At 33.6% G+C, this 24,631-nt stretch overlaps 2 protein-coding genes across 5 annotated transcripts; both read left to right on the top strand.

Moving 5' to 3' along the window:
* The first annotated feature begins 3,751 nt into the window (after positions 1-3,751).
* Positions 3,752-14,172, top strand: LOC130803853 (F-box protein At3g54460). 4 transcript variants are annotated; one of them, XM_057668059.1, is made up of 10 exons: positions 3,784-4,234; positions 4,316-4,851; positions 5,565-8,168; positions 8,244-8,457; positions 8,542-8,799; positions 8,891-8,950; positions 9,320-9,450; positions 10,144-10,258; positions 10,591-10,737; positions 13,597-14,172. In XM_057668059.1, the coding sequence occupies exons 2-9, from the start codon at positions 4,319-4,321 to the stop codon at positions 10,729-10,731; spliced, it is 4,056 nt and encodes a 1,351-aa protein (XP_057524042.1). In that variant the 5' UTR covers positions 3,784-4,234; positions 4,316-4,318; the 3' UTR covers positions 10,732-10,737; positions 13,597-14,172. The 4 variants fall into 4 exon arrangements, with proteins under 4 accessions (XP_057524040.1, XP_057524041.1, XP_057524042.1 ...); XM_057668057.1 differs by having other exon boundaries at positions 3,752-4,851; XM_057668060.1 differs by lacking the exon at positions 13,597-14,172 and adding an exon at positions 12,702-12,928 and having other exon boundaries at positions 3,784-4,851; positions 10,591-10,733.
* Positions 14,173-20,462: 6,290 nt separating this feature from the next.
* On the top strand, positions 20,463-24,240 carry LOC130803703 (uncharacterized). The gene is made up of 6 exons (XM_057667904.1): positions 20,463-20,694; positions 20,737-20,950; positions 21,025-21,031; positions 21,114-21,485; positions 23,789-23,916; positions 24,012-24,240. Exons 1-6 carry the CDS (start codon positions 20,463-20,465, stop codon positions 24,238-24,240), a joined length of 1,182 nt encoding a protein of 393 aa, XP_057523887.1.
* Positions 24,241-24,631: the final 391 nt, after the last annotated feature.

The raw sequence follows: 24,631 nt of genomic DNA on the forward strand, positions 1-24,631 counted from the left end.
CAACCTTAATCAATGATGCATACTTAAACCCAAAACACTCAACAAACAAACACTCAGGCACTCAAAACAGACCAAGAAGGAACTTCTTGATTTTCTGACGTTGGTGACTGATGAACTTTGTCTGCCTTCTATGACTATTCTATGACAAATATAATGCAAGGACGTTGAAGCCTTGATTGTATGGTTCCCTTGAGAATCCAAGTCACTCCGTAACTCTTTAAACTCTCCGGCCAATGTTACTCCACAACTTTGATGAAGTTTGCAAAAAAACTTCTGAAAAACAGAAAAAATCATTTTCTGAAAATACCTCACTATTATTGAATGATCAAATGAAAACGTGAATTGTGTTATTACATGAGAGCCTACGTATATATAGAGTTTTACATCTAAAACTAGCCGTTACAAAATGACTTGCTTAATACACGTGTGATTAACTAACAAAACAGAATGCAAACAGAAGGCCAATACTTAGACAAATTCTGATCTTCATATTCTGTCTGACCAGCCTTCCTTCACCATGTCTTATGGGCTTTCTGATGGATTGTTAGCAAGACCCTAGGCCCTCTACAGCTTGGCCCGTGTGGTGAGATGACGTTCCAGTCTTCGTCATGGTCCAGGTGTCTCCGGTCTGCGCTTAGGAGGGTCAACAAAGTCTGTTGGTCGTCAGATTCTTCTGTTGCTCTATTTCTGTTGTCTGTTGGTTCTCTCATGCCCAAGATGCTAGTTTCTGTGGTGTGTTGATTTCCCTCAGCCTCTTTGAATGTTCTTAGGTCCATGCTTGATGTGCGGGAAGAATCATTGCTGGTCCTTTGCTCTTCATGAGCAATTGGCGTAGATGTTGAACCACTTGCACTGTCTTGTCTTTGCATGTTGTTTGTGAAGGTTTTGTTGCTTGATGCATTTGCATCAAATTTTGTTCCAAGATGTGAATACTATAGCTAACAATCTATTCTGACATTATTACATTCTAATGTGAAATTCATGTTTTAAAAATTGTGACAATATACACATGTAAAATTCTACGACGATTCTAAATGTCGCGTATTGATACTCTTTTCCTGTATAAGTGCATTGATTCTTAGTTTAGTCAATCAACTTGCAATTATTTTTTTTTGTACTCCATAGTTTAGTAAATTGTCATATAGTAAATTGTCATATGTAAAGATTCTCATTTTTCTTGTGTTTGACCCGACTTATCCTATAACCTATTTTTAAACAAATCGGTAATCTTTGATTATGCGGTCATTTGTAAAATTCATGACTTCCTAAGATTAATCTTCAATGCATCACCTAACTTGATCCTTTTAGAATTAGAAGTGATGCAGTTCATAAACCAAAAGTTCACCAAAAAAAGCAATCAATATCAAATCTACAAATAATTAACCAAAGTCATGCTAATCACTCTATTTAATCCCCAGCCCTAGTAAGCAAACTAATCACCAATCATGCAAAAAGAAAAATAAACAATAGATATAGCTAAAACTACTACAATGATAATAATGATTTAGCACTAATTAAAATTATCATTAATTAAATGAGATTAAAAATTAATTAGCAATTCAAAAACTTTGAACATGGTTTTTTCTCTACTCATGGAAGCATGATAAAAGAACTACCAAATACTACAAGAAATAAAACAAATAAGCATTAAAAAAGTCAAGATCTTGACACAAAACAAATTTAAAAAGCTTTTTTTGAAAAATTACACAGTAATGTATTTTTTATTTTTTTTAATTTTCTTATAATAATTCCAACTTTTGATTAACCATGAATAATTCTAATTTTAGGATTACTTACCCAAGAATATTATTGCATAAATGATGACTTATTTTTATAGGTTAATTGCTAAAAAAAAAAAAGAAAAAAAAGAAAAAATATTAGAAATTAAAAATTAAAATCAAAAGATAAACTTATTGATTTTTTTTTAAAAAAAAAACATTTCAATATTTTAGTAACTTAATTTTATATTTTTTTTTATTTTTATTATGCAAAATGACTTGTTGTATAGATGAGAGAATACTTGGTGCATTCTTGATAAGCACCCCTTAATAATTGAAATTATTTATTTTTAATCAAAAGTTGAAATAATTGTAGAAAAATTAGTAAAATATTGAATTATTCTAGACAATTTTTTCTACAAGTTACTATTTTTCATTCATCAACTTGCCATATATAGGCCATGAATTACAATGATTTGGAACATAAAAGACACATTAGAAAACCTATGATACTTTGGCTAAAACAAACTATAAGCAGATCAGGGTTCTACCTCAGGATCATTGACGGGCTAGGATCAAAATCAGTAGAATTGGATTGTAGGATCGTGTGATCCTACAAATTATGAATTAATATGCTTTGGCTTACTGATTATTAATTTTATTTGTTTTTTTTAAGTTTTAAGGTGTAAGTAAATACTTATTTGACGTCATATATTAAGTTTTGAATAAAAATACTTTTAATAATTATTTTTAAATTGAAAATCAAGAAAACATTGAATTTTATAGTGATATTGATACAATTATTTAATATTTTTAATTATTCCTAATAAATAAATATTTTTAATTAATTAATTACTTAATTAATTAATATAATACTATTATTATTAGAGTTACTCCTTTTTTAATATTTTATTTATATTTTTTATTTATTATTATGATTATTAGTATTATTTTTAATTAATTAATTAATTAATTAATTATATATTATTATTTAATTAATTAATTAACTTCTTTATAATCTTAGTTTATTAATTAATATAACGATATTAATTTTTTTTTATAATTATTTATTTATTTATTTATTATTTTATTAAATAAGTAATTAATTAATTAATAGTATTATTATTTTTTAATAATAATAATAATAATAATAATAATATTATTATTATTATTATTATTATTATTATTATTATTTTTATTATTATTATTATTATTATTATTATTATTATTATTATTAATTGATAACACATACTTGACATACTGTAAACCCTTGCTTAACTTATCCTAAATGTCTACTTAAAGTATTCTCAAACTACCAAATAAGCGTGTAACTACACAAATTAATTATTTTTTAATTAACCTTCAATAAGTTGGGCCTCCTGAGAACTGGGGTTTAAAAATGATAGATTAAAAAAAATAATCTAACGAAAACCAAACGTTATCGGTCTATTATATTCTTCTACTCCCTCCGTTCTTTAAAGAAGTATCCATTTGCCATTTTCGATGTTCCATTTGTTATTTACATAAAGAATCTTTCTATTTATATTACAAATTTTGGACACATATTCAGCCTCATTTTAATATTTTTATAATGCTTATAGTTCCTACATATCTTCCACTTAACATTTTTATATTTATTATAGTCCCAACCTGTTTTCCATTAACTTTATAAAAATACTTTTTATTAACCGTGATTTCATATCTTTTCACTAACTTTGGGCGTGTTTTGCAAATTATCTTATTGAACAATTTTAGCTTATTTTGATATAAACAGAGGGTTAGGGGTCAAATCAGCTAATGCTAGTGTTTGATAAATTAATTAAAACAACTTATTAATACGAATAAGTTATTTTTAAACAAGATGCTTATAGCAACGAGTTCAAAATCAGCTGGTCAAACCAGTTAATAAAATCAATTGATCAAATCAGCCATTATAATCAGCTATCCGCTACCATCTATCAGCCATTTGTCAAATACCGTCATTCTTTTTTAACATTTCTTTAACGTTTTTGCTCTCCACTGACTTGAGAACGAGGGAGTTTAACTATAAATCGCGGTCTTGAATTGTCTCTTACTTTCGCCTCCTCACTTCTTCTCAAATCCTAAAAACAACTTTCTCTCTCTCCTCTGTTTTAAGTTGTAACCAATACCTCTGGTTCTCACTCTCGCTCAAACTTCTCATCCTCGTCAAATTTAACATTCTTCATAATCGGTGAACTTTCTTGCACGAAACCCTAATAGCGATCGATCGTGTATTCGACGCATTCTTCTTTCGATTTTTAACCATGAATATTCATTCTTAGATTTCTTGTTTGTCTTTTGTGGCTAATGTTATCAATTTGTTTTCATACTCCATCGGGTTATTTGTTATTCATTGTGATTTGTGATTGTAATGCTTCTATTGAATTAGGAAGATTGGTTCAAGAAACACCTAAAGTCAGTATTTTATTCGAAGTTTCGAACTTTCATATTAAGCAATTTTAGGCAAACACAAATTGAAGCTTTCAAATTCAATTGTAAGTTCACTTTTTTAATTTTCCTCCTCTTCATAATCCCTAATTTCTATTGAGAAATTCATGTATAAGTTCAATTACTAGGAAATGAGGAAGGAAGAAGAGAAATTCGCATCCTTAGTTCCACTTCCTGATTACAAATTATGCGGTTACCTCACAACAGTTGTTTCCTCTATTCATTCTTATGCTAAAACCCTAGAATTCGGCACTATTCTCCACATCTGCACTGATGGATCCCACGTTGGTTTCAAAACCCATTCCGGCCTCTTTCTCAAATCTATCTCCGACCCCGGCTACAGCAATGGTGATGCTAACTCAAATTCGAAGGAGTCACCGGTAATGAAGAAGAAGAAGAAGAAGGTGGTTAAGAATGGGAAGAGTGTTAAGACAGTAAAGAATATTTTTCATGGAAATGGAACAGTGAGTGTTATTCATCAATTAAAGAGGTTGGTTAATCAGAAATGTTTGAAAATTGTTGCAACTGTTGTTGGAACTTCAATTAGTGATAACAAATTTCGGGTTGCGGTATTGGTGGATGCGTATCTTCCTGTTGCATTGTGGTCTGGTTGGCAGTTTCCTAGGTCTTCTACCACTGCTGCTTCTCTGTTCCGCCATTTGAGGTTGTTTTAAAGCCTTTGTTTCTCTATAGTAATACTCGTACTTATTTGCAATTTGTTGAATAATAATATACAATACAATAAAAACTGTTGCTGTTTTTCGTGATACATTGCTGTGCAAAATCCCAAATTGTGATTTGATGGAGCTGTTATTGCCACCTTACGGGACAGTTGTATACTCCAACTAGTTTAATCATAAAATTTTCATTTAAAATAACAATAAAAAATCAGATTGTGATGTGTTGAAAAGCAAAGAGAAATCACAATTGCACCTATTGGTTTGTCCTCTGTATATCGTGTTATTTGTTAAATTTTTAAACTCTGAAAATCGTAAGGGAACTAGATAGTTATCTTATTAGTTATATGACGTTGTGATCTTTCGTCTGAGTTAACTCGTAATAACTGTCTGTGTTAAGCTCCAGAATTCCTTACTGATGTTTGAAGAATGTTGTTAATTTCTTGATTGCGAGTTCTTTTGAGCTTCAAGTTCATACATACCTTGCTAGTTGAGGATCGTATTACGTGCACATTATATGGAGTTCTTTGAGGGTTTACTAATATTGGTCTTGACATGGTCAAGTCTTTTCAGTAACACCAGTGCGAATTTATGGTCTTATTAGATGATGCAATTAGTAGTGAAGTTTATATAGTAGTGAAGTCTATTTTTTACATTGTTTGACACATAAATTTTGAGATTAATAAAGTACGTCCTGCAGTTGTGACTGGTCGGAGCGAAATTTAATTATGATGGATGGCTATTATAAAGATGGAGTTACTAGCAATAAGAGTTTATGGGATGTAGCTGATTGTCATGCTCTTGGATGTAAACTGCATTCTGTTATTCCCGATTCATCTAATGAAAAGGGATTTGAACTACATGAGATTTTTAAGAGCTTACCTTGCTTGGGTGAAGATGTGAAAAATGTTTCTTCAAGTATTACACCCAAGGATATGACACCTGGAACTGGCATTTGGGATTTACCAGATGAAATTGTGATCAGAATTTTATCGACTCTGCGTCCAATCGATCTTGTGAGAGCTTCTGCTACATGTCGTCATCTAAGACTCTTATCTGTATCAGTTATGCCATGTATAAAGCTCAGGCTCTTTCCTCATCAACAAGCTGCTGTAGAGTGGATGGTGAAGCGTGAGCAGAAGGCTGCTCCTTTACGCCACCCCCTTTATCTGGACTTCTTAACTGAAGATGGGTCAGTTTTCTACATCAATATTGTATCTGGTGAATTGGTTACTGGATCAGCTCCAATGATCAATGATTTTCGTGGTGGAATGTTCTGCGATGAGCCAGGACTTGGTAAAACTGTTACAGCTCTTTCACTTATTCTGAAGACCCAAGGAACACTGCCTGAACCACCAGAAGGTGCTAAAATAATTTGGTGCTTACATAATGGGGATCAGAAATATGGCTACTATGAATGTAGTGGTAGTAGATACTTTGGTCCGGCTTTTCGATCACCAGGAATAAGATGTTTAAGTCAGAGTGATAGAAGAAGCCATTTTTCTCCTGATGACGTGATCCCTAAAGATCATTTCACGCCAAAGAGGGAAAAATTATCTACTTCTGGGGAGCAGAGTGCACTTTCCTTGTCTTCTTGCCTGGAAAGTGCCGGTCCATCATCATCTGAACATTCTCCCTCCACCCCCACAATCACATCATGTTTATTTCGCTGCTCTAGGAGCTCGAACCGCGTCAAGAGAAATCTTTTACCTATATATGAATATGAAAGTACTTCTAGATACCTTGAAGATAATAAGGGTAAGTATGCAGGAAAACGTAAGTCTCTGGAAAATAACGAGTGTAGTGTTGCTTTAAACAAGCAAATTGGGAGAAAAAAGAAGAAGCTTGATTTGGGGAATGAGTATGTGGTATATAATGAAAATTGGATCCAATGTGATTCTTGCCACAAGTGGCGGAGACTTACTGATGACCATTTAGCGAAGTCTACTACGGCTTGGTTTTGTAGTCTGAACTCTGACCCTCTTTTCCAAAGCTGTAATACTCCAGAAGAGTCATGGGATTATCGTGAACCTGTTGTTTATTTTCCTGGATTTTGCAGCAAAGAAAGTCCTGGAGAACTTCCTCAAAATGTGACATTCTTTACTAGTGTCCTTAAGGAGCATTATGCATTACTTAACTGTCAGACCAAGAAGGCTTTAACTTGGCTTGCTAGACTTCCATATCAGAGACTTTTGGAAATGGAAAAAGTCGGACTTGTTCGTCCAGGTCAAGTGTCGACAAAAGAAGCAATTGGTTTCAATAAAATATTTGAGGCATTTGGCTTTGTGAAGAAGGTGAAGCAGGGTGTATGCCGATGGTTTTACCCAAAAATCCTAGACAATTTGGTCTTTGATTTACCTGCTCTCCGAATTGCTCTTTGTGAGCCATTAGACACATTTAGGATGTATTTATCACGGGCAACTCTAGTTGTGGTTCCATCAAATTTGGTTGATCACTGGATAGCACAGATCCAGAAGCATGTAAAACCAGGGCAATTGCGGGTTTATATCTGGACAGATCATAAAAAGCCTGCTGTGCACAACCTTGCTTGGGATTATGATGTTGTTATAACTACCTTTAGTCGGCTTAGTGCTGAGTGGAATCCTCATAAAAGAAGTTTCTTGATGCAAATTCATTGGATGAGGGTCATGTTAGATGAGGGACATACCTTGGGGTCAAGTGTAAACTTGAGTAATAAAATGCAAATGGCAGTTTCATTGAGTGCTTCAAATCGTTGGATATTGACGGGAACCCCAACTCCAAATACTCCCAGTAGTCAGTTATCTCATCTTCAACCTATTTTGAAATTTCTTCATGATGATGTTTATGGAGAGAATAGCAAGAACTGGGAAGCTGGGATCCTTAAGCCTTTTGAGGCACATATGGAGGAGGGTAAAGTGCGTTTGCTGCAAGTACTTAAGAGGTGCATGATTAGTGCTCGAAAAGCTGACATACAATGCATTCCTCCTTGTATTAAGAAAACTACATTTATTGATTTCACTGAGGAACATTCAAAAACTTACAATGAACTTGTAGTTACTGTGCGGCGTAATATTTTGATGGCTGATTGGAATGATCCTTCTCACGTGGAAAGTTTACTGAACCCAAAGCAGTGGAAATTTAGGACTAGTACCATAAGAAACGTCAGGCTTTCCTGCTGTGTTGGTGGTCATATTAAAGTATCTGATGTTGGTCAAGAAATCCAAGAAACAATGGATATATTAGTTCAAAATGGGTTGGCTTATCTTTCAGAGGAATATGCTTTAATTAGATACTGCCTTTCATTTGGTGGTGATTGTCAGAGGTAAGATTTTGCAATCTTTATGAATTTAAAGTTCTGAACATACAAAATGGTTTATCACATTTTCCCCTGTTGTAGATGCAAGGAATGGTGCCGCCTACCTATTGTTACACCATGCAGACATCTTCTGTGCCTTGATTGTGTTGCTTTGGATAGTGAACGATGTGCGTTTCCTGGATGTGGTTATTCATATGAGATGCAGAATCCTGAAATACGAACACGAGTAGAAAATCCAAATCCAAAGTGGCCTGTCCCAAAAGATCTAATTGAGTTGCAACCATCTTATAAGCAGGTCAGTTTCAGAATTTCAACTTCATTGTTTTGATGGTTTTCTAACTGGATTATATCTGAAGTTTCCTCGCACCTTTTCGTACAGGATAGCTGGAATTCAGATTGGCAATCAACCTCTAGCAGTAAAGTTGCATATCTTGTTCAGAGGCTGAAGGAAATTCAGGATGCTAGTAGAAAAATTGTTTGTTCAAGGATTGAGGGAAATCATGTAGAAAAATCTTTTGATGTCTTTTTCCCTCAAGAACCATCAAGGAAACCAAGTATTGATTCTTCCAAGGCTCCTTGTGAAAAAGTTCTGATATTTTCCCAGTTTCTTGAACACATACATGTAATTGAGCAACAGGTATAAGCTGTGAGATGTATCTTTTGTACTTTGTAGCTTTTGTACTAAAAAATTTGTTGAGAAAAGATGATTGCTTCGTTTTCTATGACAGCTGGCTATTGCTGATATCAGATATGTTGGAATGTTTAGTCCAATGAATGGCAACAATAAGGTACTACTACTGCACATGAACCTTTGCGTAAGATTTTGCCAAAACATGCGCTATACTTGCGTGTCGTGACTGTATTGTGAAGGTTTAAGTTTATTGCAACCAAAATTTAGACCAAGACAGCTGTGAAAGCATCCACATTGACGAACTAAGCCATTTTGTGACTAGTACCACATAAACCACAGTTTTATGCTCTATGGATCAAAAACCTATTAGTGTTTTGTTTGTATGAGAAATTACTTGAACTTAAAATTTTTTTGGTTGCTAAAATTGCATATTTTATTAAGTTGGGAAGTTTTTATTATTAGCTTTATTATATTGTAGTGAGTTTAAGTACTCTCCTTGTAATGTTTTTGATGTTTACTTTTTCAGAAGAAGGCTCTCACAACCTTTCAAGATGATCCTAGCTGTATGGTGCTTGTGATGGATGGAAGTGCTGCACTAGGTCTAGATTTGAGCTTTGTAACCCATGTGTTTTTAATGGAGCCAATCTGGGACCGAAGGTAAATATTCGCTTATTTATAAACATTTTGTCAGTTAATAAGCAGAGAGTTTAATTTCATATTATAATAAGATAATCTGGTGATATTGCCGTTATGCTTTTGATCTCTTTGGAATCAACTAAGGCCGAGTTGTGGGCTGTTTAAAATAATATATTGTGGGGGGGGGGGGGGTTTGTTAGGGATATAATAATATATTGATGTTGTGGGCTGTTTAAAATGTTAATTGAGTTTGCCGGCTTCTATCAAACAAAGTTAAAGAGGGGATTTGTGGATGCCAACATGAATTTTCCCCTTTTGCTTGAATTAATATTCCTTGTTTAGTTTTGCCATAAAACAAAGAAGAATCTCTTTTATGTAGTTTATTGAGCTGTGTATTGACGGGTTGAGAATGAAAGATACAGATTGACAATGAGTATGGAATATGAGGGAGCAAATGGAAATTGGACAATTTCATTAACGAAGAGTGGTACACTGGTGTACTTTCTTAAGTTAGTGAGACTTGAATATACTGACAAGCAATATAAATGCTTCTATGAATTTTTCTGTGGTGTTTAGGCGGTTTTTATGTTATGTTGGAATGAAGCTGTTAAACCTATAAGTTGTTGAAATGAAGCAAGAAGATTATTAATCCTAGTTGATTTTGATAAGTTGCGTACAACTTGTTTATCATAATTCATAAGTTTACTGTTGCAGTATGGAGGAACAAGTGATTAGTCGTGCTCATCGTATGGGTGCAGTACGACCTATTCATGTTGAGACCCTAGCGATGCGTGGTACTATTGAAGAGCAAATGATGGAGTTTTTGCAGGTCAGATACTCACCCTGAAGATTTTATAATTTCACCCCTCATTTGAGGTAGAATGTTTCTGTAATTTCTGATTGTGTTTGATGGATTTTGTTTGCACAATTAACATTGAACATTTAAGTTACTTTTGGAGAGACTCCATTTACTTTCACCATAATTTTGAAATTGGAGATAATTTATATTGATCTTGTGTATTTCTGTCTTTCTTTGAGGAAACTTGGTTGTATGTTCTCCATGATGTGGTAGCCTATTGTAATCTACTTTTGTGGGCTTCTCCATCATAGTGTCACTTCATCAGCTAGTTGTCTCACATAATTTATCCAACTGTCTGGCAGAATGTTGATGAGTGTAGAAGGTTATCGAAAGAAGAACATGAGAAAACTGAGCATGAAGGAGCTCGTGCACAAAGATCCTTGCATGATTTTGCTGAGAGAACATATTTGACTCACCTGAGCATGGTACGAACAAAGGCATGAAGGCAAGTGTACTAAAGATTATCAGTTAACCTTTTTGTTTGTTTTCATTGATATTTGCTGCATTCTTAGTTTGGTCCATTTTTTCCGTTGCTAAATAATTAAAATGCATGCTATTTTAGAGTGATAATTGTTGCTTTTATCATCTTCCATTCCGTTTTGTATACCCTACTTTCCAATACAAACTGTTTCATATATGTCACATTTGGAATCTTCACTATTATAATAACACTCTTTTGAGTTTTGACGGAAAAAAACCCAATAATTTTTTTGTTCCAAAAGTATCCCTTTTTGACATTATATTTACGAAATTGTCATTCTGGATTTCCTTGCTATTTTGCGTTGGTCACTTACTGCCAACTACTTCTGTTACATTCTTTCAGAGCTAACCTCTCTTTACAACCTTTTCCTCTCTCTCTTTGTACTAGACTTCTATTCTGTAGGCTAAAAAACTTTAGATCCTGTGTTTACTAGCCATTAATCTCATCCGAAATTTGCTTTAAAATAAGCCTCTCTTTTTTCGGCGCATAAGATTATCCATTATGTGTTTCTCCCTTGGCTACATAACAATTTATGAACTCACCTTAACCTTCATTGCATGAAAAGACATGTGATGCTGCCTCTGTGCTATGGTAATTGCTTGTCTCTATTATTTTCTCTGCTAATCAGGATGTATCCTCGGTATGGCTTTTTATTGTGGACATTGTTGCTGTAAATGCTAACATAAGGTCGTCATTGTCACAACTGGGTGTGGAATGGTAGTTGATTGAAATTGGCTCACTCCCATTTTGCCAGTGCGCTGTCACATGTGGATCCTTTAGCTCATTCCAAAAATGTAGCCACCATGGAGATTTGAAAGCAAAAGGTTTAAAGAGATAACGAATTTGCTTTCTGATAGAATTTGCATTAAGAAATCATATAATTAACAGTCACAATAACTCAATATTAATAAATATAACTTCAGTTGTATGCAAGCTTAATACCCAAAGGTTCCACACCACAAGGGGATTAAAAGGGGATACTTTTGGCGGTGAAATGGTTTACTAAGGACATGAAAAGGGTTTACTTTTTGTTTTGAGTATTTGAGTATAGGAATAGGGAGGGCGTATGAAACGACTTCGAGGGAAATGGAGCAGGATGTAATTACGAAGCTTGATACGTCAACACCACAAGCATTCATAAAGGATAATGCGTATGAAGGATCCTTGAGTTTGGAATGTAAAGACTTTACATAAGGAAGTAGCTGTTAAGTCTTTTAAAACAACATCAAATTAATTAACTAAGAACCATATCTTATAAAGCTAGCCCATATTGATTGACTTTGAAATGGGTTAATGGATCCTTGATTTTGGACTTGTTGGATATGAACTTGGACTTGGACTTGGACAAGTTGAGGGTGGAGCATCATAGCAACTTCACAACTATTAATCATCCATCTACATTGAGACTAACAAAAGGGAATAATGTGAGTATTAGGTTGGCAAGAGAGAAAAATTTTGCGTGTTAACTGTAAAGTGAAGGTTACTTTTCAAAAAAGTTGGTTACTTCGATTTGACTAAAACAAATGCTTGTGTTTATCACCGAGGATATCTTGAATTTTTCTTATTACAGGGTAGGTTGAGGAAAGGAGAGGGTCAAGTGAGAATTGAACCCAAGACTTTGCCTTGGAGAATGTGGTACTTATCACTTGAAATTGCGTGAAAGCTTTCCAGGACTCTTATTATTGTCATTGTGCTGTCCAGAAATCAGCACTCCTTTATTTCCTTAGGATTGTTCCCTATTTGGAAATTAGGTTTTTCACTTGACAATCTGTTGAAGCTTTTTTTTATATGGTCTACTGTTATGTACACTTTTTATTTATGTGAAGTTCCACATGACGTTTGCTACTAAGGTCAATCGGAAACAACCTCTTTGTTATTTTTATCATTAACAAGGGTAAGATTGTGTACATTCGACCCTCTTAAATCTCACAGGTGGCAGGCACTTAATGGCATTAGGTAATGGAATGTTAGCATTTGCAGCAGCTTGCTGTTCAAGAACGTCACTCATGATGGCTTCTTTTTGTTGTATCTTACTTCTATTATAGGAAAAGGAGTAGAGTTATAAGTTGTCTGGTTTGCTCTGTTAACTCTTGCATGAGGTGTACTCAGCCCTGTATCACAATTTATGATTATTTAGTTCGGTGAAAATATTTTCATGATATCTGGAAAGAAGGGTAGCAAATGATTTGTTTAGCATAGATTGCTGCATATTTTCATTTTGTCCTAATTTTGGAATGATATGTAAATGTTCATTTTGTGAATAAGCTATCCTCTATTTTATATATTTTAGAATAACTTTTGTAAATGTATAACTACGTTACTCCATCTTTTGTAGACGTAAAATAATGGAGTGTATGTCTACACCTTTCATTTTAATAATTTTGCTATATTTATCAAATGTTTGTCTTTATAAGTTTGCAACAATTATATAATTGAATCTCTCTCATTCGTATGTTCAAACTCAATTTTTCTTTTTCATCTTATTTATACATCTTTTAACCATATTCTTTGTTTTTTTTTTCTTTTTTTTTTTTTTTGCATTACCTTTGTGTACTCCCAAGTAAAATATTGATATACTTAAAGAAAAGATTAAGCTAAATAGTTTTAGGTAAGTTTGGAGACCGACTTTAGAGTGGCAGTTGGGAATGTTACGTTGTATCATCTACTTTGGTCGTATCCTTATATCCTATGGTTCTTAAATGTGTATAATTTTAAATGTGGAATGATTTTCCAAGTGTATCAATGGATGAACCTGTGTTTGAATGGCCCGACACTTGTTGAATGCCATCTGATTGAATATTCCTGTGAATTCTGGGTATGCAGGAAGAATATTGTGGACAGTATTCGAAGATGTATGCCTGCTTGAAATTGTAATTGCACTTGCAAGCTTAAATGAAGATCGATTGCTGGTTTTGTTAGGCCAAGGATTCTTGCAGAATCTTAATCCTTCTTAAACTGATGTCTCAGTCAAAGTTTGTATGATGTTCGACATTTTGATGGTTACACCACATTTTGTATTTATTGTTATAGAATAGAATTCTTGATTTGATCTGAAAATTAGAATTTATATCAACTGTGGAAGCTAAAGGCTTTCTGATTCTTTTTTGAGATTTGTAGATTTATTTTTTTGCAGTTTAATACTTCTTTCATTCTGAATATTCGCATCCGATTGTGACATATTGTATAGTTAAATTGTTACCCGATTGTGACATATTGTATAGTAAAATTGTCACTATGAGTAGGTTTGAATGATCAAATTCAAAAGTTTTCTGTGGCTAGGAGCTTCTTTGTCTTCCTTTTTTATTTTATTTTCGGTTAGAGCCTTTCTAAATGTGCCCTACAGCATTTTGATAAGAGGGATGCAAAGTTTGCTATTACTATTCTAAGTAATAGGGACCTAAGAATACTAGAGCACAAGTTGAAAATTTAAATAAAATAAGATTATTTAACAACTTAATTCCAAAAATAAGCTTTGTGAAAATTTAATTTCCAAAATAAGCGTCCGTATATCCAAACCTAGTCTTGGAGTAAGTCGCTGTTACTAACAGTGAAAGACAAAAAAAAAATTAAAAGTCATAAGTCGCTGTTAGGGAGTTGACCAGTCAACTCCTTAAGTCGCTGTTAGTAACAATGACTTTAAGGTTAACTGATCAACTCCTTAATTTCGTAGGTTGGAATGATGAAGTAACTGAGAACTGAAAACTTAAAACGCATTAAGTCCCTGTTACTAACAGCGACTTAAAAAAAAATTATTTATTTATTTTTTTTAAGTCGCTGTTAGTAACAACGACTTACTCCAAAGCTAGATTTGGATGTACGGATGCTTACTTTAGGAATTAAGTTTTTACGAAGCTTATTTTTGGAATTAAGTTGTTAAAAAATCTTATTTTATTCAAATTTTCGCACAAGTTTGCGATTGAGCATTCTCAGTTTTCACTAGATACAAGGTGGCAAAGTGAGTTAGTTTTCAGCTTAACGTTTTCCCAAAGAATGAGGTATAGAGAAATTAAAATGTACAAATCCTTATATGAGACAGTTTCACCGTAAGATGTTTGTCATATATAGGTTGAATAGTCCAATAAAAACGATTATTAACATATGAAATTTTTATTTTAAGGACTTCTAAGAAAAAAAGTTTTTCACAAGAGTAGCTCAATAAAATCTAGCACTATAAATACACGTATGTTGAATGGCCAGTAACGATTAAGTCGGGAACTACGATTGAGTCGTGAACTTAATGACACGTTAACTGCATGTAAAAAAATTAAATAGCTAACTGCAACATTGAACCCACAATCTACTTGTTATTGAGGACATAACTTGCTGCATTATGCCATTTTCTTTATTGATAATGGATTTCATTTATACTTAATCTTCGTTAAACTGTACAGCAAAACCCAATTCAGATATACTCTTTTCTTTGTTTTACTGTGTAACTCACAAACAAAACTGTAATATTATGTTTTTTCATTTAAGAAAAAAGTTATTTGATTAATTAATTAAAAATAAAAAAGAAAAATTTAATTATAAAAATCTCATTTCATTTAACTTAAAAAAAATTAATTAAACCCAATTAGCTTTACGTGACTTTTCTCCCCAAACCTCCACTTTCTCTAATAACTACTGAAAGCGCAAGCCTCAAAGAGGTTTTACAAAGAAAAACAAATGAAAATTATAATGCAAAATGAACACAAGTGTTTATGAGGTATCTTGAATACTTCCCCCTCAAATATAGTTTATTATAATGAATTCAACAATTACAAATATAATAAACCTTCCTTATCTTGAGAACAATCTCTCAAGATCACAAATACTAAAGCAAAGTAAGAACACTCTCAAGTTTCTAACAATGCAATAGCCCTCTCAACAATATGTGTGTTTGTGGTGTATACTACTATGAGTGATGAATCCTATTTATAAGCAAAGTATTCATCACCCTTAGTATTCCCTCATAAATCACCATAAACTCACATTAACATCCTAATTAACCATGACAATAAACATTACAATAAACAATAGAGTAATGCACCACATAATTGCATAGTCACTTCATATTCTGACCAAAAACAGAATCCAAAGTAGTCTGCTGAACTTCCGCTCGACCCGAGCCACTACCTCGCTTGGTCGAGCGAGCTTCCAGAGAAGCTACTGACTTGTTCTGCTCACATTGCTCGACCGAGTCAACACCGCTCGACCGGTCGAGCAACACTTCACTCGATCGAGCGGTTGGTCGAGCCACTCACTGTTCTGCTTCTTTATTTATTGCTTTGATCAAGCAACTCTCATCAACTGTTCCAAACCTTAAACCACCCATATTCAACACATCTTTATCGACCCTCTCTAAAGTACAAGACAAAGCATGTTCGATTAAATGTTTAAAGTTAACGTTGTTATTAAGATTATTAGCACTTGCTTTAACAACTACTTTTCACATTTTTCTTTTATAATTTTTTTCACTTCTTTTCAACTATCATTTTATATTTGTACAAATAGAATAAACTGTTATTTTTTTTGTTTATATATGCCTATTTCTTTCATAGTGTTTTTCAATCTTCTAGCCATTTCTATAATTACGAACACTAATTTCACTTCAGATATTGGATTAATAGGTAAATGTCACTAGTAGTGCACATTAATATTCTAGGGAAAAATTCTATATAGTAGCAACCGGTTTCAGAATAATGTAAGTGGTGTTTTCAGGATAATGTAAGTGGTGTTAAAATGTAATATTACGTTAACTTTGGGTTTTTTAAAGTTTTTTCTTGTTTTTAGTTTTTATTAAAAGTATGAATTTTAAAAAAATTAAAAAACAAAACCTTCATCAACCATCCTAAACCCCCACCCCCACCATCTCAAACACCATTGCTCCACCCCTTTACTGTACCGAGGTGCAAGCCCTCCCCCACCGTGTGCAGCTCCTACTCCTCCCCTTCCCCCTCCCCCTCCCCATACACCACCAATCATACAAAACTCCCTCCTCTTTCCCTCATGCATCACCAAACAAAACCCATCCCTCACAAAAACAATCTACAATTTTTGCTCTTAAATTTGATGTTATCACAAAAACAATCTATAATTTTTGCAGCTGTTCTAGCACGATCCCCATTGAAATTGAAATGTACTTACCAAGATCAATTTTGGGTACGATCATCTACAAATGATTCTAAAGATTGCAAGTTACCCTTCAAAATTCTCCTTCGATGACAGAATACCAAATGGAAGTTCAGTGATATTGACCAAAGTTTTTTATAACAATAAAGTTTGATTTTTCTTATTATTGAATACTATTTTTGTTACTGTGGGTTTAATTTTTAATATTATTATTTTGTTGACGAAATATAATGCAGTTAAATTTGAGATATATAAATTCATGTTTTCACCAATTGATCTAAAAATGGTGATTTGACAAATAAGGCTATACTTAGATATTCTTGAGATATGTAATTGTTGTAAAATTTTATGGTCATAGGTTAAATTGTGCAACGTATGCTTGATTATATGTCTGCTCATGGCTAATTATCAAAATATATTAAATCACTTAAAAATAAAACGTGAGACAAATAAAACTCTTCAACTTGTTGTGATTCAATTATAAGGGTGTTGGATTTCCTTCTATTTGTCGTGGTTCAAATAGTAGGGGTGGCAAACTAATATTACTTGAGATTACTTTGTTGACTTTGATTATTTGAGGTGACCACCGCTTGTTGAAGTAGGTACAAGGATAAAGTCTCGATGTGATTCATGTTCCCTCAAGTAAATAATTAGAAAATATGATTATCATTATTAAATATCAATCAATAATTGGGTTATGCGGTATTACCATATGTGTTAAATTGATTTTCAACTCAAGTATATATTATTTTCTTAAATTATTTTCAAATTTAATTATTTTATGGGAGGAAGTTGGAATTACTAAATTTCTTAATTTTAGGAGTTTTTCCTTTGTTCTTATTGTATTCTTATTTGGTAGGTTAATGATCGTATGGGGATCGTGGAGTGAAGTTCACCTAGAAAATTAGTTTTTATTAGTAATCATGTCTTAGTTTGAAAATTTCGCTTTTGGTTGTTTAACATCTATAAAGATTTTAATGTGGGTTTAAAACTTTTCTAAGTTGTAAGACTTGTTTAGTTGTTTAATTTACTAAGTTATTTTACGGTTGTCTAGCCTTATATTTATTTCTTAAAAATAGATGTGACAGTAACACTCTCATGATTAAGATTTAATTTATGTTTTCCTGTAAAATATATTTTAAAATTGGACCTAGTTTTTGGGGGTGCGACACAAACCATCCACCTTGTATAGTTGTCTGTTGCACACTGTCGACCACCCACCCCGCAAACTGCCGGCCACCCACCACAGTCGCCACCAGCCCGATCACATAGTACAATTCCACCGTCATTGCATAAATCAAGAAAATTGTTTTATTTAAAAAATTGTAATTTTAAATATAATCAATGGTCTGTGACTTTTAAAAATATTGATTATAATTTGCGACGTTGATTGCGTGTTTATTTAGGTTATCGAGTCTTCATTAGGTTAGTTGTTTTGGGTTTTAAGTTGACATTGATTTTTACAAAATTTTAAATTCATTTTAATATCGGATAAATCGAGTATGATTATAAGATCGAAAATATTTCAAGTTATCGAGTTTATTTTCAACACCACTAATTAGTAATTACTAATTACCTTAAAATTGGATGTCCACGAAAACCATATAGCAAAGCAGGCACAGCTAACGGAAAAAGTTTAGTATGGACTTAGTACACACTAATATTTAGGGGTGAAAGTTCGGTTTTTGATTTGGATTAGATACATAATCCAAATCAAACCAAATTAAGTTTGATTTTGATTTTTTCAGTCCAAATCCAAATCATATTTTTTAGGTATATTGTCAATGGTACCCTTGTGTTATTGCACTTTATCTTTGGTACCCCTGTATTTTTCGTAATTCCAATGGTACCCCCAAACTATTTTGCTAATTACAAACGTGACATTTTCTAAGTTTTTTCCGTTAAGTGGCCGTTAAATTTATAAAAAAACCAACCATGGTTATTTTCTGATTCATTTTCTTTTCCTCTTCCTTTTCCCTCCTAACACATACTTGCTTACTCTGTCTTCATCATCATCTTCCTGGGTTGAGTACGCCATTGCTGAAGCTTCTTCTTCCTCATTGCTGCTTTACTTCACTTCGGTAAGTTCCCTAATCTTTCCTCCTTTCTTTCTGCACATGCAAGACGTTGGGTTGTTTGAGTTCTTGCCCTAAATGTTGAGTATAATGTTGTAATTTTTTTGATTTCATCGCCTTAAATGTTGCGATCATTAGGGTTTTGTTTTTAAATTATGTGGTTTAAAAGTGTTCTGAGTCGTTTTTGTAAGTACTAAACCTTAAAAATTAGGGCTTTTTTGAATTTTGAATGTGTTGTGCAATGGATGATTGATGTTGGAATTTTTTTTATTAATAGATTCTAAATGGATGATAGTATGGTGTTGAAATTTGTATACAAGGTAAAGAGACGAAAGTTTATGTTGATGATGTCGACCTAGTTAACTTGCTAGACATGATCATTGATTATTAGGATAAAGCTGAGAGGGAGGAACATTTGATGCCCGAACATCCCAGTTTTAGTTATGTATACAAAAAGGGACATGTTCAACTACTTGATGATAAAGCATTGTTGGGGATGTTTAGTAGAAATAAGGGTAAGGACAGTATTTGCATCCATGTAGGGGACTCAAAACCTAATGCCTGAAATGGAGTTTAGTAGAAGCCCAAGGGTTGGAAACCACCAAAGATTGAGTTTAGTCCCAAACTATCTATTCTTAGAAAGTGAGTAGACATGTTGAGACTGAAATGGAGCCTCCACCATCCCTGGTAACATCAATGATGTGATCATTGAAAATGCTGAGTTTTTGAATGAGATAAACCCAGCTGATGAACTTGATAATCCTATCCAGAGTCAAGGTAATGATGAAGGTATTGTGCAGAAGACAACACCAAAGAGAGCATCAAAGAAAACACCAAAGAAAACCCCAAAGAAAACTGCTAAGACAAAGTCTAGTTTCACCAAAAAAAATCCCAAGGCCACTTTGAAAAGAAAGGGAATTAAGAAGGCAGTTACTAAAAAGTCTGCAAGACTAGTGCAACAGAATAAGGAAAAGGAGGCTGCTGCTGCATCTGGAACACGACCCTTGCTCAGTGAGAGTGATGATAAATAATTCAGTCCAACTATGTCATTCCATAGTAGTGACGGTGAGAATGTGTCTTTAGTTGATAGTGATGAAGAGGCTGAGGTAGAGGATGGCATTAGGGTGGATGATGTTGATGCAGTTACAGATCACTTTGATTCATTTGAAGGAACAGTTTGGGATGATCAATGTGATAACTTTGATAATTATTTGGCTAAGTTGTATAGGAATGGGGAATTGTACACATACAAATGTTTTGGGAACATTATGATTAAGGAGCAGAAATTGTTTACAGATAAGCAACATTTGAGGGATGTTATTAGGGATTATTGCATACCATTTGGTTTTTGTTGCTAAAGCAGACACGCTTAGGTACATAGTTAGGTGTAGTGATGCAAATTGTGAGTGGAGATTACATGCTTCTAGGCTGGCTGATGGTGTTTCTTGGGCTATCAAAAAATTCAAAATCCTGAACACACATGCTTGAGGTTAGAAACCAAAACCCTATGGTAACAGTGAAGTGGGCATGCAATGTGTTACTGGAGGACATAAGAGCTAATAATGACATCCCAGGTAAGGCATTGAATGAGATTTTGTGGTCCAGATATGGTGTTGAGATGGCACAACCAGGCTTGTATAGGGTGAGGAACATGGCTTTGAGTATCATTAATGATGGGAATGATACATCATACAGTGCATTGCCATCTTACTGTGATGTTATCAAATCAATAAACAATGGTTCACATGCAAACTGTGCTTAGTATCCCCCTATACATTCAGATAGACCCCTAGTATTTATGAGCATTTTCGTATCTTTCAAGGCTTTTCTGGATAGCCTTTTTTCTGGTTGTAGGAGTCTTATTGGAGTGGATGGGGCTCATTTAAAGAGTAATTATGGTGGTGTTTTGTTATCTGCAATTGCCCTTGATGGCAACAATGAAATGTTTCCAGTGGCACGGGGTATTGTTTCATGTAAAGATGAAGAGAGTTGGAAGTTCTTCATTTGGCATCTTAAACATGTACTTGAACCAAGTAAATGGGGAGACAATGGTGCATAATATCTGACAGGCTGAAGGTATGTACACTTATTACTTAGCATTTCATTGATTATATATAATCTTCTAAACCTAATCTTAATATGTTGTTTTCAAATGCAGGGAATTGACAAGGCTCTCAATGATTTGTGGCCTAAGGTGCAAAGAAGGTATTGTTGCAAACACCTTAGTGCCAACTGGAAGAAGCCTTTTCCTAGACCTAAGTTATGGCAACTGTTTTTGCTAGCATGTGGGGCTTTCTCAACCTTCACATTTGCAAAGGCCATGAATGAAATTGTGAAAAACAACCCTGAGGCTAGGAAATGGCTTGCTAACATGGGTCCACAGGAGAGATGGACAAAACATAAATTCGATCCTGAACTGAAGTGTGACATTAACAAGAAAAATTTTGTGAAAAGTTTCAATGGAACCCTAGGAACTGACAGGTGCAAGCCAGTGTTAACTATGTTAGAGGGAATTAGGAGAGTCACAATGGTTATGTAACACCCCGATATTTTCCCGATTTTTTTTTCCCCGATATATTTAATAATTTACTAGTAATATTATATATATATATATATATATATATATATATATATATATATATATATATATATATATATATATATATATATATATATATATATATATATATATATATATATATATATATATATATATATATATATATATATATATATTATTTATTATTGGGCTTGGTCATGAGATTTGCAATCCTTTTTGGCAATTAGAATTATTTGGGCCCAAACTTTTCCTTAACCCATCTTTTATTTTCAAAAAAAAAAAAGAAAATAGGAGGGACTCTTGGTGGAGCTTGTAACTCCCTTAGGGTAATGAAGGATCAAGGCATTAATCCCATATAATTAACCCTTCTTAATTCCTTAATCATTTTCATTTTGACATCCTTTCATTTCTAAAGTTTCCAAGGACAAAAAAAAAACATATCCTTTCAAAATTCCTCCTAATCCACATTCCTAACTCCATTACACTTGATCATTAGGTGTTTTCCTTTACAATTGTAAGTGTAATTCTTAATCTATGTTGATTCTTAAGTTTTAATTTAAAATTCTATGATTATTATATGTTTTATCTTATAATTCATGTTTAATTTAAGAATTTAAAATTTCATGTATGATTTTGGGATGTATTTTTTCTATCTAAATTGATGAAGAATGTTTCTTTTTAGAGTTTTTAGATATGCATATATGTGAAGAATAAGATTGGTTTGTGTGATGGGTGATTTTGAAATTTATATATAAAAATGAATGTTCATGTAAAAAAAATGTGTGTGGTTAAAGAAATTATTGTTGAACAATGAATTTAATCTCAAAGATGGTTCATAAGAATTATATAAATTTGGTCATTGATATCTAATAGGCAATGTACCATTTGGAATTCATTTGTTGATGAAATTTTGGTGAATCCCGTAGGGTTAGAAAAATGTTAAAAAAATCTGTTTTTGGGACACTTTTTGTCTTGAAAATAGGTTAAAAATACTTAGAGTACATTATGAATTATGAAAATTGGTACCCGGGGGTTTTGACGCCTTCCGGACGCAACGGTGAAGTCGGATTTTCAGTTTGACAGTTTTAAATTGCGTTTCTGGACAGATTATGTATGTTGTCCTGTTTTGTGCGTTTACCATGTTATAGTATGTGATGGATGTTCGTGATGTGTGTGGTATTCTAGGTGTGGTTGTAATTGTATGTGTGTGTTATGGTTGATTTGAGGAAAGTGTGTATGTGTGCTTATTTCCCGAATACGATTGAACCTTGTAGGAAGTCGATTCGTGACCGGGAATTGAATAGGACGCTTGAGAGTTGGTTATCTTGCTTAAGGTATGTACACGCAGCGAATTTCGCATTTAGTCCGATGTATCATATAATAATGGTAAACAAAAGTAAAGTATGGATATATAGTATGAATATTGTTATCTTTCCGAATAAATAATTTTGATACATTGTTTTGATAAGCAGAGGTAGTATGACCTCACTAACCTTAAAGTGGACGTAGTATGACGTCAATTGGTGGAAATGAATTGCTCGCGGTATATGGGGGCATTATGAGCCACCGCGGGGGTATGCATACTTAACCATAGGCACCGAAGTAAGGCGATTGTCTATGGTAGAGACTTGCTTAGGGGTTAACTTCCCCTAATGTAATGTCTCACTTATGGAGATTGGAGTTGTACCTGCAGTATGGCTGGATAGTACAGCAGTATGGCTGACTAACCTTTACATGAAATTGATTATTCTTAGTTAGCGTGATTGAAGCGTATTTTCTGAAATCGACAGCTATTAAATCTTTCTCTTGTTGTATTTAATCAATTGGTATGCGACGTTTGCTGACGTGTACTTTTAGTCTTAACGACCCTGCGATGATGTTGTTTCCTTTCTGGGCAATGACTAGCAGTAAGTTAAGTTGCAGGTCTGTGGAGTGAGGATTGTCCCTTGGAGAAATAAATCGTTAATGATACAGAAGTCTTGATAAGAACTTCTAATAAAGTTTAAAAAAAACATTTGGTTTTATGAGGCGATTTCGTTCTCAAGTTGTAATAAGTAGATTTAATTTTTTCGTTCTTGTCCGCTGCTAAGAATTTCTTATATCTAGTAGTTTATAATAACACTAATTGAACTCGATCCGCAAGCTTTCCTTGATTTCAAATCCGTTTTATAACTGCCTTCTAACATCCTGGTTTGACTCGGACTATATTTACCTTTCTTTAAAAAGGTCGTCTTCTCTTTTCAAACGATCCGAGTTATTCCGAGATATTATAGGTTAGGTTAGCTGCAAGGAGGCAGAAGTGTGAAGATTGGGAGAGGCTTTGTCCAAATGTTGTGAAGAGAGTTCAAGTATTGTGCAATGTGAGTAGGTCTTACAGGGCTTTCATGTCTAGTCTAGGGGAGTATGAGGTGATGGAGGGTTATTAACTCTGTCTGTTAGTTTGAACCAACACACATGCCTTTGCAATGTGTGGCAACTCACTGGCATACCATGTAGGCATGCAATGAGAGCTATTCTTCATGAAGGTCTTGATCCACAATCATTTGTTCATGAATTGTATTCATTGGAGAAATATAAGTTGGCCTATGGTCACAACATTAAACCTATCCCTGACCAAGATAAGTGGCTAGCTTACATAGATAGAAACGATTTCTACGCTTACAATCTTACTTTACAATGGAAAGAACAAACAACAGTAAGTAGAACATTACAACAAATTTCATGAAAACTGTAGACTCAATTAGGAACGGGAACAGCAACAAGAGGGGGGGTGAATTGTTGTTGTTACTAGTTTAAGCGTTTTTACCCTGTTTTTGCGGAATTGAATAAAATAAATAAAGCTTAAACTTAGAGCAAAATAATAAAAGAGACAAACAATTTTTACGTGGAAACCTTCTAGGCCTAATTAGAAGGAAAAACCACGACCCCTCCGGATTTCTAAATTCTCCACTATGTTTAAGGCAATTAGTTACAATCACATTAAACACCTTACTTCACTAGAAGCGCATCAACTAGGCCAAACTCTTTTTAATATTGCTTCACTCAAAGCAACAAACTTAGCTTCACTAAAAGCTAAACTCCACACTAGCTTCACTCAAAGCTATCAAATTCCCCCT

This window comes from Amaranthus tricolor, chromosome 17, assembly GCF_026212465.1.
Source record: "Amaranthus tricolor cultivar Red isolate AtriRed21 chromosome 17, ASM2621246v1, whole genome shotgun sequence".
Lineage (NCBI taxonomy): Eukaryota > Viridiplantae > Streptophyta > Magnoliopsida > Caryophyllales > Amaranthaceae > Amaranthus > Amaranthus tricolor.

What these genes read in the sequence shown, in the direction of transcription:
- LOC130803853 (XM_057668057.1), top strand. Translation starts at nt 4,319, where the DNA reads ATGAGGAAGGAAGAAGAGAAATTCGCATCCTTAGTTCCACTTCCTGAT. An exon ending in TACATGTAATTGAGCAACAG is followed by an intron (nt 8,800 to 8,890) that starts GTATAAGCTGTG and finishes TTTCTATGACAG; the next exon opens with CTGGCTATTGCTGATATCAG. An exon ending in CAATGAATGGCAACAATAAG is followed by an intron (nt 8,951 to 9,319) that starts GTACTACTACTG and finishes TTACTTTTTCAG; the next exon opens with AAGAAGGCTCTCACAACCTT.
- LOC130803703 (XM_057667904.1), top strand. Translation starts at nt 20,463, where the DNA reads ATGGTAACAGTGAAGTGGGCATGCAATGTGTTACTGGAGGACATAAGA. An exon ending in TATCAAATCAATAAACAATG is followed by an intron (nt 20,695 to 20,736) that starts GTTCACATGCAA and finishes CTATACATTCAG; the next exon opens with ATAGACCCCTAGTATTTATG. An exon ending in TTCATGTCTAGTCTAGGGGA is followed by an intron (nt 23,917 to 24,011) that starts GTATGAGGTGAT and finishes CATACCATGTAG; the next exon opens with GCATGCAATGAGAGCTATTC.